This window comes from Apodemus sylvaticus, chromosome 1 (assembly GCF_947179515.1).
Source record: "Apodemus sylvaticus chromosome 1, mApoSyl1.1, whole genome shotgun sequence".
Taxonomy (NCBI): Eukaryota; Metazoa; Chordata; class Mammalia; order Rodentia; family Muridae; genus Apodemus; species Apodemus sylvaticus.
The window spans coordinates 101,315,546-101,333,091 of NC_067472.1; the positions used below are offsets into that span (position 1 = coordinate 101,315,546).

Sequence of the window (17,546 nt, forward strand, 5' to 3'; positions counted from 1 at the left end):
ATTCACAAAATTGCTAGAGTCCCTTAAAAACCTCAGGTTATGCTTCCAAATGTGACAAGTTTAATGAAAAATAAGCATGGTGTGGCTAGTATATTTCCCCAAAGTTTGACCATATGCCATGTGATATTAAAATATATTCTTTATGGTTTAATACACTTTTAAGTGTATTAAAAAGTTTTTTTAAAAAGAGACTTTATTAACAAATGAATTTAATTTTTTATTAACAAAATGAATTTAAAATGCCTGAGTAGGTATATTTAATATAAAACAAAAGCTAAATGTACAGTATCTATACTATAGTATATTGTATACTATATTGTATAGTATTATATAGTATATAAATTTTATAGTATCTATCTATAGTATATTGGCCTCAATTATATTATAAAATTCATAAACTTAGTGAAACCAAGAAAAAGACAATATACTTTTTAAAAATTTCAAAAAAAGAAAAAAATATATTTTTATGTTAACAGAGAAGAATATAACTTCATCAACCTAATTATTATTTCTACCTATTTATTTTTGTCTTATCCAAGCATTCTGATAACTTCAACCATCTCTTGGCATAGCTTCTTACTCTTCTAACTTTGCAATCTATTTCATCATTTTACTCCCATTTACTTTTTTCTCAGTTATTTCCAGAAATCTAATGTGGTCCTCATTTCTATTGTCACTGTCACTCTGTTTCTTCATCTACATGTCAGTTTAGAGAAAGATTAAGGCAGCCACCAGGTTTCCTTGCTCAGCAGACCATGTAGATACTCTTCAAGGACCTTTCCCTACACTTACAAACTCTCTCCTCTAACAAATGCTACATAGTGACATTTTATCTTCAGAATGCCTTCTGACATTAAGGCTGAGAAGAACTTAGACTGTGGTGACCTTCAGTACCCACACCACTCTAGCCTCACTCACATGCACACTGGCACTGATACAGCAGTCAGGTACCACACAAACTTCAGAATGTCTAGGTTAAGAAAACCACAGACATCATATCAGAGTAATAACTGCTATACAGCTATGAAGCAGGCATCTTGAAAGGACACTGGAACTCAGAACAAACTTCCTGGGGAGATATGCCTGCTTCCCTACAAATTTGGGGCACTTTTGTTCATATGCCTTCCCCCTACTCTGACATCTTGAGGCTCTGTGAGACCTCATTTCTTCCTGAACACACTTCACATGCCTAATAATATATTCATGGATCAACCAAGGTTCACTTGAGGTCAGATTTTCAAGCTCCCTGTTCTGCATGTGTCCCGTGAGCTCCAAGGCAGCTATGTTAGACTCATACTTGTTTTCCTATCTTAAGAAATTAAGGATTTTGTTTTTAAGATTCTGTTGTTTTGTGTATCTGATGACAAATTATTCACCTGTAGTGTCTACCAGTCTCACAGTTCAAATTTTCATGCCTTTCTCCCTTGATAATTTTCAGGATATCTATGTTAAACACAGTCTCACAGTTCAAATTTTCATGCCTTTCTCCCTTGATAATTTTCAGGATATCTATGTTAAACACAAATTTTGTTAGCATAGATTCATCTCTCATTCAAACAATTTTTTTGTCTAACAAACAGTTTGATCACTCCTTCACGAATTTGCTTGGTCTTTACTCCATATACAATTGGATTCAATGTGGGAGGTAGCAACAGATACAGGTTGGCTATAATAATGTGTATATGATGGGGTATAGTGGTTCTTCCAAAGCGATGAGTGAAGAAGTTGAAGAAGGCTGGGACATAGGTAATAACAATAGCACATATGTGTGATGTGCATGTACTGAAGGCTTTATGACGAGCATCTGAAGAAGACAGCTTCACCACAGCATGGATAATCATGGCATAAGACATGAAGATACAGAACATATCAAATCCCCCAATAAATACAGCAGCTATAAGACCATAGATAGCATTAATCTTAATATTGCCACAAGATAGTTTGGCCACAGCCATGTGATCACAATAGGTATGGTGGATAAGGTTTCCTCTACAGTATGGAAGGCGCTTGATCAGGAAAGCAAAGGGGATCATGAGTAAAACACTTCGAATAAGTGTTGCCAGTCCAACCCTGGTAATCATAGTGTTGGTAAGGATGATAGTATAGCGTAATGGATAGCATATAGCGACATAGCGGTCAAAAGCCATAAGCATCAGAACACCAGACTCCATGCCTGTCAACATGTGGATGAAAAACATCTGTACAAGGCAGGCATTGAAATCAATCTCCTTGAGACTGAACCAAAAGATGCCTAACATACTGGGGACAATTGTATTACACCCAGAAATATCTGTAGCAGACAGCATGGCTAGAAAGCAGTACATGGGCCGGTGCAGAGCCTCCTCATGGCGGATGAGGTAGATAAGTCCACAGTTACCTGTGACAGCAATGAGGTACATAAAGCAGAATGGCAGAGAGATCCAGATGTGTGCAGCTTCCAACCCAGGAATCCCATTGAGGATAAAGTATCTTGGTGTCAGGCTGGAGGTATTAACCCCAGACATGGTCATCAGTAGAAAAGAAGTCACACTCTATGCTGGTAATAGTGCCTTATTCTAAAGAAAAGAGTGAGAAGATTTTTTTTTCTAGACACAAGACATTAAAGTATTTTCACAACATAAATAATAAAGAAGAAATGTATATTTTTGTCTAGACTACATTGCTCTTTCCTCCTGTACATTCCTAAGTTACTAAATTAAGTAATTGTTACTAAATTAAGATTTCAAACTTGTATCTGAACCGTGGGCTGGCTTGGCTTTATATTTTCAACTCTATTGATAGGTACTAGTTCATATTCCTAGGCCAGCTACTAGTACTTGATTTTTCCCTTCAATAAATTTCCAAATTGTGGACTTTGCTTAAATACCATTGAATTTGTGAAGTCCTCACATCAGTGTGTATAATGAGTTACAGATATTAAATAATGTGAGCATTATACACTATTGCAAATCTGTTATGAGTTCAATATGATTAAATGGATGTGTAAATTTGGGAAGTCTGTATTTTTCAAATCTGAGAAATAAAAGGCAGAAATATGAATTTGTTTTTTTTGTACATGAGAAGGCAAAAAACAAATACAAAGTTACAATTTAAATATTGTGTTCATATTATATTTTCCATTATTCTCTTTTCTTGCTGGTAAGGGTAAGAATTTTTATAATATATACATTTCACCAATGATTTGTGTTATACCTATAATTAACTCTATTTTTGTTACATATCTTCAAATCTATGCCGATTAGTATTATATACATTTATATCACTTATAATTATATATAAATAAATTTAGATATATATCGTGCGGTCTATCAAACTGTAAGCTATGTTTGTTCTTCTTCTGTCTTCTTGTCATCACCTCCCAAATAACCTTAGGTTCCTGCATTCAGAAGGATGCAGTCCTTGCCCAAGGAAGGATGCATAACTTGTACTCAGGAGGATGCAGTCTTTATTAAGCTTTTGCCAGCATTTAAGGAAACTTGCCTTTCATCTTTTTTTTCTAGTTTGAGAACTAGGTTCTGTAGAAAACTTTCCTAATGAAAACCATTATACTTGGTATCTCTCTTGGGTAAAGTGCATGTTTTAAACTGAGGGTGTGCTTCTTTTACTTACTGCTTAGTTTGCCTTATCAAGTTCAAGTATCAATTTTCCTTAGCTCTGTGTTACAGTGTTTGTATCTTCTACAATATCTTTACTTCCCTAATTTTCATGGCTTTTCTAACTTTTTCCATTCTGGTGTAACTAGATATTTCTTCACTTTTTCAGCTTAAACATCATTCATAGGGAAATTCAGAACACTTTGAAGGCATTTGCATCAAATATAAAATGCTTTTAATATTAAATACATTACAGAAAAATTAAACACAACCCTAAATACCAAAACAAACATATAGTTCTATCCCAAGAGCTATTAATAGTTTTGTGATTTTTTTTCTATAGGAGAAATGTAAATAAAACCATGCCTAACGTACTTCCTACATCCTTTCATTCAGGGCAAAATATGGCATCATATATTTTCTTGAAATATACTATGCTATTAGAATGCTTTTATATCTCTGAATGCTCCCAGAATTGCCCCAAATGAGACTGCATCAGTCCATCGGTACCTACTGTAGGCTTCTCAAACTCAATAAACAAGCACTTCTGGACACATCTCTTATCTTAAGCAGCTCACCTGAGGACTGTGACATGTGCCTTCAGCAGTTCCAGGTGTTTGTTCAGAATTAACACAAAGCCCTCCCATCTTCCAACTTAACATTGCAAAGTTGAAGTTTCATATTCCTTCTGAAATCTTGTCTTCACATTGCATATTCTGGTTCTTCCATCTCTGTAGCTTTGGTGTTATGTGTTGTTATTCCCTGGACAGGATATATCTCTGTTTTATATGCTGCTGCATGTAGCACATGGGAAAATGTGTGACAGAAATAATATGTTGATAATTTCCAAGATCTCCTTTTAAATGGTTTTTCTACTTTAAGATAATACAAATTGTTGTATTGAATAATAATTCATCTGAAAAATGTCAAACCTGATTTCAACAGTCAGCAGTCACCTGAAAGACAGTGCTAAATGAAATCATGGCTATTGAGAATTGGGAAGTTAATGTAGTCAATCCATATAATTACGTGTGTGTGTGTGTGTGTGTGTGTGTGTGTGTGTGTACACATGTAAATGTAAATCTGGATTCAAATACTATTGCTTATCCTGGCAGATAATATCCTAGGGAGACTGTAAAGTCACAGAATCAAATGTATTGAAGAGGAAGCAGCTGATTTCAGGAATGGTCTTTTTGCTAAGTTGGGTTACATGATCACAGGAATCTCTTACTCTCCCTAAATTAATGCATTTTGGTTGATAAAAATTCTTATCACTTTCTAAGGAGCACTCAAGCACCTGTGGAAAGGAGAGGCATTTATTTTCAATTATATAGAAATATATACTTGTCATTGCTATAACTTTAATACTTATTGCATCAGTATGTTGGAATCCCATCTCCCAGTACCCAAAGTGTACCTACCTAGTTGTTACTCCTCCTCTCTATTTTCAAAGAAGAAATTTAGAAATCTGTTTACTTCAGAAATTCTACAAAGTAAGGTAATTCTCTATAGTCCATGTTCAAACATCTATGACTCAAGTTCCTGTGTAGTAGTAGTACTTTTGTGTATCCTATGCATTTACTTTCTCTGGACCATACAAACTCACCCCAGTGCTACATGTTTTAAATCTCCATTCATGATGCTACCTCTAAGAAAGAACTTTGCTATATTTAAATAATGAGCCTGTATAATAAGCTTAATATTTTCTCTTGAGACTTTTCAAGTAATGGAGAAAATTATATGTTTGGGGCATCACAGGTAGAGGTTCCCTGGTCTCTGAAGAAGGGAGTGCAAATTTAGCACTGTGAAAAACAAGATCTATATTTAGAACACAGTTAAGCGGGGTATATGCAGCTTCCATATTGTCCCAAGATTTCCCTTGATGAACCACAGGAAGTTAGACATATTTTCTGTGACCTGATGAATTGTCAACATCTACTCCCCAGAGCTGATCAAGTTCCACACTTCATATACATATCTCAAAGTTTCCTAAAATTATTGAGGAAACAGTTTCTGACCCATATATGTCAAAATAAATAATAAAGTAAAACTCATTAAAATGTGTTTCTGTAATTGCTTCAGTTTATATGGGCAGAACACTGAACTGTGAAAATGCTTTGAGTTTCCACCCTTAACCTTAACTACATTAGTACAAAAGTACCACATTTTAAAATTCTAATATCCATACAACAGTCCTTGATAATGTTTAAGGTACTGAAAGGTGAGCTTAAATTTTACCAGAAGTGAACACATTTTTGAACTCAGAGATCTGCATGGCTCTGTCTCCTGTAATGCTGGGACTAAAAGTGTATACCACCATGCCTAGAGATAAGCATTTTTTTTAACCTGCTTTGTCCCAGGCTGGCCTTGAACTCAGATATCTCTTTGGCTTTCTCTTCTGGGATTAAAGGTTGTACCACCATATGGGTATCTAAATTTATCTGTGTAGGATCTTGCCCCCAAATCTGTTAATCTGCTATCTCCTAGAACATAGGATTCATTTCCATTTCACTTCCTGGTGCCTCTTTAATAATTGAACCATATATTCTATATTTTTTCTTTCTAAGCTTGCTATGCTTTTTCAAAACAGTCTCTTTCTTATAGTCCAGTCAAGGTCTTGTGATGGAAGATGTCATCTAATCCACTAAGTAGACTGCAGTAGGCATTGGGGTAAAAAGTGACCTTGAACCTACAGTCTATTTCCTTAGTGTTTAAGAGTGCTGTCCTGTCCCAAGCATTATGTTGTAGGAAATCTATTCAAAAAGAATTCTGTAATTGGTTGTAATGACATTTTATTGTGCCTTTATCAGCCCTTGACTGTGTATCCACTTTGCAGGTGATTTAGTCACCCAGCTAACTCCATCATGCTGACATGTTCCCACTGGAGTAATAAGATTAACTTTTAAGTGGACCATATCAGGAAAATCCTACTTTTCTGCTTGATTTTGAGAAAAGGGTCACTTGTAATTGAGAGTCCAGATCTTTTGATTTCTTAGCAAACCTTCTTAAAGAACCTAACCTAAGGGTGAACTCAAATTATCTAACAGGCTAGTACCTATCACCAGTTTCCAGGTTATCCCCCTCCCCCAATAAGACCTGTGTCTAGCACTAGTTTCCAGTAGGTTACCTCCCTACTATACCCAGGGTAATACCAGTCCCAGGTTATTCCCCAACAAATCTACACTCCCTACTCCTGGTAACAATCCTGCCCCTGGCACTTCACTTCCTCACAACCACAAATCAAGAAACAAACAAACAAACAACAACGAACAAAGAAACAACAACAAAAACCAAACAACAACAACAACAAAAACCAGAAGTTAAATTTATGGTTTGGCTCCCAGCAAGAGACAACTATATTAAAGGCCATAAAGGCTCCCCAATCAGATGTGTGCAAGGATAGATACCCCCTTCTTTTGAAGACAAATACTTGCCAGAAACTATGCTTGGGGCTGCCCGCTCCTGTTTTCTTGTGGGAAAGATCTTGGAATGGCCCATGCTCAAGCTTGAATAATGTGATGCCAAAGCAATTCAATGGGAATTGGTTTACATGTGGGCTTTTGGAGGTTCATGAATATTTCCTGGCACAAAATTGTAGATACTGACCTTGAGCTATGTCTCATCCTATGATAGCTTCAACTCATGACCTTTCAGTTGGCTGTTATTTCCTGAACCAAACACACACACACACAAATAAACACACACAAACAAAAACCTACAAACACACTCACATACACATTAACATATACAGTCATGCACATATCACACAGTAACAACAAACAAAATAACCAATATCTGAAAAAAAAATTGCCTTAAAGTTGTTTCTCCTTGTGAAGCCATGAAAGCAGATTTTGTTTTCCTCCATTTTGAAAAAGAGTGAAGAACATTCACATCTAAGTCTTCCTTACCATATCATAAAATATACTTACTATTTTCTAGATGCAGTTGCTATTTAGTAGTATGCCTAGTAAGTACAAATTGATCTACTAGCTTTTAATGATTGTGAACCTCAATGATAGTGTTAAGACTTGCATAATCCTACTGAATATTTTACCACTCCATGCACCCATAGTTCATTTCCATTAAAACTTTCAGTCAGGAATTATCTAAGTTGGCAGTATGTTCTTGAAGGCAAGAAAAATGCAAAATGTAAATTGCTTTTGGTGACTTGACTAATTCCCTAATAATCTGGATATTGATTTTAGAAAACTGTTCATATGCTAACACATGCTCATAGTCTAAAAACTGGAAAATATGTTTGATCAATATTAGCAGTCTAAGGTATTGTTCATTGCTCACATAGCATTTCAGAAGACATAATAAACACAGGGTGTAGTGTCAAGAGAGTGGGAGATGAGTGTGAGAGTCCTGGTGTCTATGCCTACTTCTGCAGATTGAACACATCTAGCATTACACACAGTGTGAGAAGAAAGCCAAGCCTATGGCTTTTTTTGTTTTTTGTTTTTTTTTTTTTTATTATTTGTTTTGTCTTTGCTTTTTTTTTTTTTTTAATTTTTCCAAGAGAGGGTTTCTCTGTATAGCCCAGGCTGGACATGAACTCAGAAATCTGCCTGCCTCTGCCTCCCAATTGCTGGGATTAAAGGTGTGTGCCACCACTGCCCGGGTAAAGTAGCTCACAGTTTTTTTTATGTTGTTTGGTTTTGTTTTGTTTTTGACTTATGGCCTTCCTATTGTGGACCCTCCTTACATGTCTGGTTCAAACACAGTGACAAAAATGCCCTCACATTGGGCTGCATTGTACCTACTTTTACTCTTCCCCATACCATATCTAATGAGTTCCCCTTGGATGTTCTGAACACTGCTATGTATTTGTTTGTTGGGTTTGAAGTGGATTTCTTCTCTCATAACTCCCTTCTATATGGTCCTAGAGCAGTGGTTCTCAACTTTTGTCTAATGCTATCTGAAGCTTTAATGCAATTCTTCAAGTTGTGCTGACGCCCAAATATAAAACTGTTTCCCATGCAATTCTGTCACTGTAAACTTTGCTACAGTTGTTGAAATGTAAGGTGAGTGAATATCTGCTAGGCACCATATCCGATATGCAACCCTTGTGAAAGAGTCATTGATCCACAGAGAGGTTGAAAGCTACAGGTTGAGAACACCATGCTAAGCTTCTTTAACCTGTAATTTAGTTGTGTCTAGTTAGCATTTTTCATTGCACTGATTATCAACTCTCTATATCGTTCAGAGTGGTGCTTCCTCTAAGAAGAGGCAACATTTTCATGCCAGTAGCATGATTTGTCTTCTTGCTGCTTCTTAACAGGCTTAAGTAGTAGTCGGGGCCTGTGTAAACAAAATGCACACTGATGCTGGTGGGGTTTTTAGCAAAACAGGAGTGTGGGCAGTTTAGCAGGCAGACATTGCAAGTCCCACCTCAGCCTTTTCCATTACACTTTGATAAGCAATTGATGTCACAGGTGCTGACCCTCAACCTTTCTCCTTCAATCTCACACTGTGAGTCTAGAAGCAAAGATTTGAGTGTTACCAATGATATCATCACAACGAAGAAAGGGCATGGGGTGACTCTCTGGGAAAAAACAATCCTCATTTCAAAACATGTGAGTGGCTGGGTGGTAGTAGCCCACTCTAATCCCAGCACTTGGGAGGCAGAGGCAGGCAGATTTCTGATTCAAGGTCAGCCTGGTGGCAGAGTGAGTTTTATTCCCACTCCTTTAATCCCAGCACTTGGGAGGCAGAGGCAGGCAGATTTCTGATTCAAGGTCAGCCTGGTCTACAGAGTAAGTTTTATTCCCACTCCTTTAATCCCAGCACTTGGGAGGCAGAGGCAGGCAGATTTCTGATTCAAGGTCAGCCTGGCATACAGAGTGAGTTTTATTCCCACTCCTTTAATCCCAGTACTTGGGAGGCAGAGTCAGGCAGATTTCTGATTCAAGATCAAGCCTCTTCTACAGGGTGAGTTCCAGGACAGCTAGGGCTACACAGAGAAACCTTGTTTTGGGTGTTTGGTGGGGGGGGGGAAATATGTGGGGGGATGGGGTGGGGGAGAAAGACAAAAGAAACAAATAAAAACTTGTGAATGATGATCACTGTCTGTCTACACCCGTGAGACCAGTGTTACTACCAGATTCACTACACCCTTTCTAGAGTATACCATACTGATTTACATTCATAAAAAATCAAAGAACAAGAAGTCAACAATTGTGGAGTAACAGAATTTATTTGTTCAAAGAAGTGCCAATTATATACATACAAAGAAGAAGAACATCTCTAGACTATGTACTTCACATTTTTTGGAAAATAAGTAATAAACGGCAGTCTGCCCAGCAACCTGTTGGCTTAGGGAAAATTCCAGACATGAAGAGCTCCAGGGTGGTGATTGAGTCTCTACCCCGCTCAGATTCCAAGTGTTGCAGGAGATGCTTTGCTGACCTCCCCAAGGTTTGCAGCTTTCTTGTCTTTAACCTGGACCAACACCCTGGGCACATTTGCCCACATCCAAACTATCATTCTCAGAGAGTCGGCAAAGACAGGCAAGGGCACAGAGCAAAGGTAGACCCCACCTGAAGGGTGAGGCTTTGACCCTGCCTGGGACACAGGTCCAAATCTCTTGATCCAGGGCCCTTGGGTTGTCAGTGTGTCCACAGGATCCAGTGTGAGTGAGTGGGTGAGCACTACTCAAGAAGCTTGTTCTTGTTCTTCTTCTTCTTGTTGTTCTTACCCTTCTTAGAACTTGGTCTCTCTCCCTGAATACAGAGCTGCCCAGTATTGTTGGGGCCCTGTGAGGTGAGGAGCCTGTCAGCCTTGTGGCAAGGTTGATTCTCCTTGTCTGGAGCATTCCTGCCCCAGTTTGCTGTGTATCTAGGCTGTAGAATGCCAATTGCATTGGCTGGCAGATCCCGTTGTGTATTCCTGAGGTTCTGCCCAGCATTCTGGTGGTCCTCTCCCTGAAGCAAGAGTTCTCTATTGCCGAATTTCTGCCCATCTTTCCTGTGGTTCTGTTCCTGAAGCACCCGTTCCATATTCCCGAGATTCTGCCCAGCTTTCCAGTGGTTCTCTTCCTGAAGATCCAGTGTCACATTCCTGCATTTCTGCCCAGCTTTCTGTTGGTTCTGTTCCTGAAGCACTTTCCCCTCCAGTAAGGAGGTTTCTTGGCTTGCTGTAGTCTCCCTTTGTCCACAGGGCCGCTCTCCTGCTGCCTCTGCTACTTGGCAAGGGCTTCTTCTCTTCTTGTTCTTTCTCTTCTGGGATTTCTTCAGCTGGAGTTCGGGGTCAAGGACCTCATGCACTCTGCCCATGGCCCTGCCCACATTGACCTTTTGGAGGTCAGTCTGCTGCACATAGAAGAGCACATAGGCGGGAACACTCAGGACAGAAGTCACATCGCACCTGGTGACCTTGGAATCATCCATCTTATACCATGTCCCGTGGCCGGCTTTGACATAGCACAAGTAATGTCCACTGTGAGAAGTCAAACCCTCATGGACTAGGATGCCATAGAGGGCATAAGGCAAGGATCTTCCAATAGGCTGAGACAGGTATGGCTGTAGGTCAAGGAACTCCGGGTAGCTTACTTTTCTGTCCAGCTTGTTACCCGTGAAAGCCGAGAAGCGATTCAACACCAGCAGGAGGACCTTGGGGGCACTATAAACCTTCAGGGTCTTGGAAGCTGGCATCTTCTCTCTACACCTACCACAGTAGTAAGCGTTCTCCCCACGCAGCTCTTCTGCCCCCACTGTATCCCCCAAGGCTTGCTTCACACTCTGAACAGAGCTGATATCCAGGGGGATGTCTAGGAAGCAATCATAGGAATCTGAGGTACCCTGGCAGTGGAGACACTTGATCTGAGACCTCCAGCAGCCTCCAAAAATGTCAAGGATCGGGGAACTGTCTTCGCAGGTGGCTTGCCATTTCTTGGACCCTCGCAGGCAAGATTCATGCATGGTATTCAAGGTGAACATGAGAAACTCGTGGGCATCTTCCTGCTTCTGCTTGTGGAAGGCAGAGGTCAACATCTGGGAGGGCTTCATGACATTCCCCGTGTGGGAGTGGAGGAGACTCTGGGTCACGTGAGCTTCCATAGCACACATCTTACAGCCCTCCTGGGAACAACAGGTCTGAGAGTGCTGCCGGGACAGCATGTAGTCTGCAAGAGGTGGTGTGTGTGTCAAGCATTGAAGGGCTGCGTTCAGGTAGCAGCTGTTGCCTGTGTTCTGGAGCCCGCAGCCCGGGCCTCGGGGCCTCTCCCAACTCACACTGTGCTTGCCAAGGGCAGACAGCTCCTCCACCACCTGAGATTCATCCTGATGCAGCTCTGGGATGCCAGGGGATGACAGGGCTGGATCCCCTAGGGGACAAAAACACAAGAAGACTTGAGGGCATGTCAGTGGCCAAACCTTTCAACTTTAGACTCCATATTAGGAAACCTGACCTATCTCTGAACTCAGAAAAACTACCAGGACGGAACCTAGCCTTTCTTTCCAATTTACCCCACCCCTCACCCCAAACACAACCTGAACCTAAATCCAGACTCTAGGTTATGGGGCCAACTGGACCAGTGTCTACAGGTTATTACCCCAACTGATCTGGACTCCCAGGTTAAATGCCCACCACCCCTTCCCTAATGGCCACTGAGGAAGAGGGAAAGCAGATATTCCATCTACGAATACCAATATGTTATAGGCTGCACAAACTTTCCAATTAGATGCTTGCACACTCACCCACACCCCTCTGCTTGGTGGCTTGGTGTTTACTACAAAGGGAAAGATATCCTGGGCTCATCAGACCCAAACCTTCCTGTTGGACAGGGGCACACAGTGGTGCCCTGGATAGCTTGAATAAATAGGCCACACAGTGATTGCATCTGATCAGTTCCTGTCTAAATCGGGGCGATGATTTCACTTTTCGGGTACTACACACGCATGCTCTAATGCAAAACCTTATGATGGGACCCATCTCCTTAGAAAGGCAGAGCAGCCCCCATGTCTCCAGAAGTCTGTAACAGCAACCTAGATTCACCCTTATGCTGGCCTAGGGCAGAGAGATGTACAGAGCCATATTGGGGCAGTCTTGCACTTGGTCAGAGTTTGACTTTGGTCAAGGTTAACTTCTCCCAGAAAGCCAGGATCCTGCTCCACCTAGGGTGGAGCGCACGTAGTAAAGGTTAAGTTCATTGTTCCTCCAGGTATAGGGATTCCTGAATTAAACAGGTGACCCACCCAGCTGCCGGAGCAGTCAAGACGAAGACCTCCAAGAGAAGCTAGACAACTTCCACCGGAACTCAGCCTGGAGTCTGGGGGGAGGGTTTGCCCAAACTGTTAAAAGGTCCGGCGCCATTAAAGTTTAGGGCTTTGATCAGTGAACATTGACTTGGCCGCACGTTCTTTTCGCTTCTCTTCCCTATGACCCCAAAATTCTCTCAACAGGTAACCCGGTTTACATGTGGCTGCGGGCAGCTACATATTGGCGCCTGAACGTGGGAGACCTGCCATGAGAGAATTTCCTGAGGTAGCCCTATCCAGCGAAGCTTCGCAGAAAAAGGTGAAAATTAATGGTATCCGCACGGTAAGCAACATAGAGGTTAAAACTAGCGCTAGTGAATTCGTGTCTATTGTTGTGAGTGCAAGGAATGGATACAGTTTTTCAAGCATACTGCGTGGACCCAGCGCAGGGACTGCTTGGGTTGATAAGATAGGGAAATATGGGGAAGGAATTTGGTAGGCATTTGCCCAAAGCTCGTAAGAGCTGATTTCGGCGAAAAGAAAGGGGTTTTTAAAAAATAGGCATATGTCCACAGCTTCTAAGAGCTGTTTAAAGAGGAAAATGGATACAATTGCTTAACAAGCACGCTTAACTTTCTGTGTATCTTTCCGTGTTTGTCCCGGTGCACCGACTGTCTGTCTATGTGTATGTTTATGTCCTCTCTGTGTCTTTGTGTGAATGACTGTTTCATGTTAAAAAGAAAAAATTGGTAAAGATAACATCTGCTGGTAACCTCTTGAGCTAGCCACAGTTTGTGTGGGGATTGATTCAAAGCCACGCTGCAGCAGCGTAGCTCACTCACCCAAGACAGAAACATGGCTGGGGAAAAAGCCGCTCTTAAAAGCCCAGAAACCTCGAGATTTGGGAAGACTTTGGTTTGGCTTGTGAAATTCATGTAGTCGCTTTATACTTGTTTCTAATTGGTTTTAATGATATAAGGCTTTACATTTCTTGACTAAAGAGTTATAAATTAATTGGTTATTATGTAAAAGGTATAGTGTTATTAAGAAAAGGTTAGTTTAAAACTGGTGATTCAGTGTTAGAGCTATCTTAACTAACTACACGTGGCCTAACGCCACTCATGCCTTGTTCTTGTTTATAATTGGATTTAAAGGTATATTTTGCATGACTTGACTATAGAGTATTGGCTTAAGTTACTGGACATGATTTAAAAGGTATAATGTTATTAACAAATGTTAGGTGAAAGCTGGTAGTTTAGGGTAGTCGCCATTTTGAACACCACGTGGCATGACGCAATCCAGGAAATACAGGCCTTTGGGACGCTCCTAAATTGGCATGGTGTTTCATGTGAATCTTGGCCTGGAGATTAGACTTAATGAAGATTAAGATTTAAAATATTGTCTCTTTAATAAGTTACACTGTTATACACTTGAACATAAGAACTGGCATACAAACCTTGTGCTGTAAATATGTGTTTGCCATTAATTTTAAAGAAAATAGATTGTTTAAAATTGAGATTTGCTTCCAAAATTACAATTGTGCTCTAATATTGCAAGAAAACATTGAGTTACAATAAAAATCAGTGTGTCATTGGCTACAGTTTTCAGTTTGCAGGCTCGTAATTGTTAACATTTTGTAATTATGATAATTTTGAGAGTGATACAGCTATGGGTTTTAGAGGCCCATTGCCACTTTTCCACAAGTTTATAGGCTACAATGGTAGGAGCAAAATTTAACCCTCCAAGATTAAAAAGGATATCTCTGTGGAAATGTATTTGATATCAAGTAGGTTCCTTTGACCATGAAATTACAGGTTTCTTTTGTTTAATCCTGAAAACGTCCTAGCAGGTTTGGGTCTGGTCTTAGTTAAAAGGCTCAGGTCTAGTCCTTGCCAAGGACTAAAGGTAGATCCTAGGGCAGATAAAAAAAAAAAATGTGTTTTGTCTCTGTTTCAATACTAGAAGTTAAGATCTTAAAATTTTCAGTGTATAATGTTCATAGAATGTTTGTTACAGGCCCTTGCTCCTATAAACTTTTAGAATTTTTAGGTAAATGGCTTTCAAAGGTTGTTAGGATATATTAATTGGCTTTATCTTATATTTACCTCATTTTAAGCTTGCCACAAAAGGTCTTAAACCTCTGTTTTCAAGGTAGGAAACGTTTGTTCCTTGCTTCAAGCAACAATCAAATTTATTATTAATGGTTGATCTATTACATGGCAAGCATTTTTAGGCAAAATTAATAATTGTTATCCAAAAGATAATTTGTACTATCAGATCACATGTTTATTCCTTTAAGTTTCTCCCTGCTTCAACACAGATACCTGAATTGGGTGCTATAGCAGCTATTTTTGAGATGTTAAAGGTCAAGCTTTTAATAATAGTAGATATACATAGCTCATGGTTTATAATTGCTTAAAATTGGTCCATTTTTAATACTGCTAATTCTTAATTTCTCCAGTTTATACAAATGTGATTCAAATTTCTAAGAACTAAGGATATGTTCTCTAAATGACTGTCCTTTAGGTATTTGAAATAATTTTATATTTTGTGCACATCAAATTATAAAGATTTGTTCTTGATGTCCTCAATTTCTACCTCTACCACGTAATGGTGTTAATCCTAGAGGACTTAGTTATTACAGATAAATGATGATATTCATATTTCTAATTTAAAAGATTAAAAAAAAATACATGTGACTAATGATTCATTTTTAGGCTGTCTAGTTGCAACTGCTCTAACAGAAAAAGCAACTATATTTTATATAATTACATAGTTATTGCCTATGTTATGGTTTATACTTTGTGTTCCAACTTAAATTAATAAAACAATATCTTCTTGGAAGAAAGAAGAGAGGGGAAATTGTGTCCCAGTGCATATAATTTAAATTATGCTTGCATGTTTTTAAAAAAAAATTTTAAAATTTGGATGCCAAGAAACTCCTTGCTAAATGTATATGACATCTTGTAATTAGACATATTGATGTCTAGGTGAAATGAAGGAATTCACTTACTAACATATGCCATGATCCTGATTTAATATTGGGGGAGAAGGCATGTCCTCTGTTTTTTCCACAGAATGCTGCAGAAGATATGCTGACTGTGTGCTTGCTGAATGCCCAGACCATGGTAACATAAGAGCTATATTGGGTATATGTTCTTGACTTACCTCAATTGTTAAATGTCCCAGGTTAGATAAATTGCCTAGCTTCAAGCTTTTAGACTTTGTGGGACAGAACATGGAGACTGTTAAGCTAGCTTAGGAAAAATTAATTAGAAGAGTTAAAATGACTCTTCTCCTTATTGTGTTCAGCTGACTCAACCATAGACTGGTCTAGAAATAATTCCAATATTGAAGATTCCAATTTTGAAGATGGCTAACAATCTTCAGCCAGCTGTGTTAATTTAACATATAGTCTCCACTTTTCCTGAGAAGTAACAGCTTATTTCTTGATTCACAAGGCTACCTCTCCCACCTCAGAGGCCAAGCTTTGGATCCTTAAAGTTGTTAATTTACAACTGAATTGGATACTTCTGGGACAAGTTAATCCTATTCCACCTTTAACTCTTGACCTTGTCTGTTAAGCAGACTGGCTATCTCCACCCAGGCTCACCTGGATGGAGAGATTACATGTCTGTTAAAGACACTTGCAGACCCCCCTGGCTTCAAAACTTACACAAGTGGATCTCCAAAGAGGGAGCCACATAGAACTCAGATCTATGTGTGTTTGTTTATGAACAAACATGGGTACCAGCGAGACGTGCGAGGCAAAGCACTGCATGGGGAGGTGAATTTCTGCTTCTGAGTCCCCAGGAAGTACACCTAATTGCATAGGGGTTAACGTTGAGAGGCTGTCCTTAAAATAATAAGGGAGCCTATTACCCCTCCTCTGAAAAAGACGTTATACAATATTTAAGAGGAATTACGGTCAATGCTTCCCCTCCTGGTTAAGGCCCACCTTCTTATGAAGGATATTTATCCACTTGTTTTCTACCTCCTCGTGTTCAAATTAATAAAAAAAAGGGAGGACATGTACAGAGCCATATTGGGGCAGTCTTGCACTTGGTCAGAGTTTGACTTTGGTCAAGGTTAACTTCTCCCAGAAAGCCAGGATCCTGCTCCACCTAGGGTGGAGCGCACGTAGTAAAGGTTAAGTTCATTGTTCCTCCAGGTATAGGGATTCCTGAATTAAACAGGTGACCCACCCAGCTGCCGGAGCAGTCAAGACGAAGACCTCCAAGAGAAGCTAGACAACTTCCACCGGAACTCAGCCTGGAGTCTGGGGGGAGGGTTTGCCCAAACTGTTAAAAGGTCCGGCGCCATTAAAGTTTAGGGCTTTGATCAACGAACATTGACTTGGCCGCACGTTCTTTTCGCTTCTCTTCCCTATGACCCCAAAATTCTCTCAACAGGTAACCCGGTTTACATGTGGCTGCGGGCAGCTACAGAGAGAGATGACAAGGCTGGTGATGGACACGCAAGATGTTAAGTCCTTATAGTGAGACTCACCTTCTGTGAAGGGGGGAGGAACCACCATGTTTCCAAAAGCTTCTTCAAATAACTTGCAGGAGTGTTCTCTGAGAGCAGAGCCAAGTCTCTCCCTCCCTATCTCTCCCTTCCTCCCTTCCTCTCTCTCTCTCTCTCTCTCTCTCTCTCTCTCTCTCTCTCTCTCTCTCTCTCTCTCTCTCTCTGTCTCTCTCTCTCTGTCTCTCTCTCTCTGCAGAGTCTCTCTCAAAGTGAGGACATTTCCCAA

The 17,546-nt window shown here is 39.8% G+C and overlaps 2 protein-coding genes across 2 annotated transcripts; both read right to left on the reverse strand.

Moving 5' to 3' along the window:
- Window positions 1–1,541: 1,541 nt before the first annotated feature.
- On the reverse strand, window positions 1,542–2,510 carry LOC127682669 (olfactory receptor 52N2-like). The gene has a single exon (XM_052179249.1). The coding sequence runs from the start codon at window positions 2,508–2,510 to the stop codon at window positions 1,542–1,544; it is 969 nt and encodes a 322-aa protein (XP_052035209.1).
- Window positions 2,511–10,246: 7,736 nt separating this feature from the next.
- Window positions 10,247–17,330, reverse strand: LOC127682739 (ubiquitin carboxyl-terminal hydrolase 17-like protein B). The gene is made up of 2 exons (XM_052179374.1): window positions 17,303–17,330; window positions 10,247–11,919 (listed from the first exon to the last, which is right to left on the reverse strand). Exons 1-2 carry the CDS (start codon window positions 17,328–17,330, stop codon window positions 10,247–10,249), a joined length of 1,701 nt encoding a protein of 566 aa, XP_052035334.1.
- Window positions 17,331–17,546: the final 216 nt, after the last annotated feature.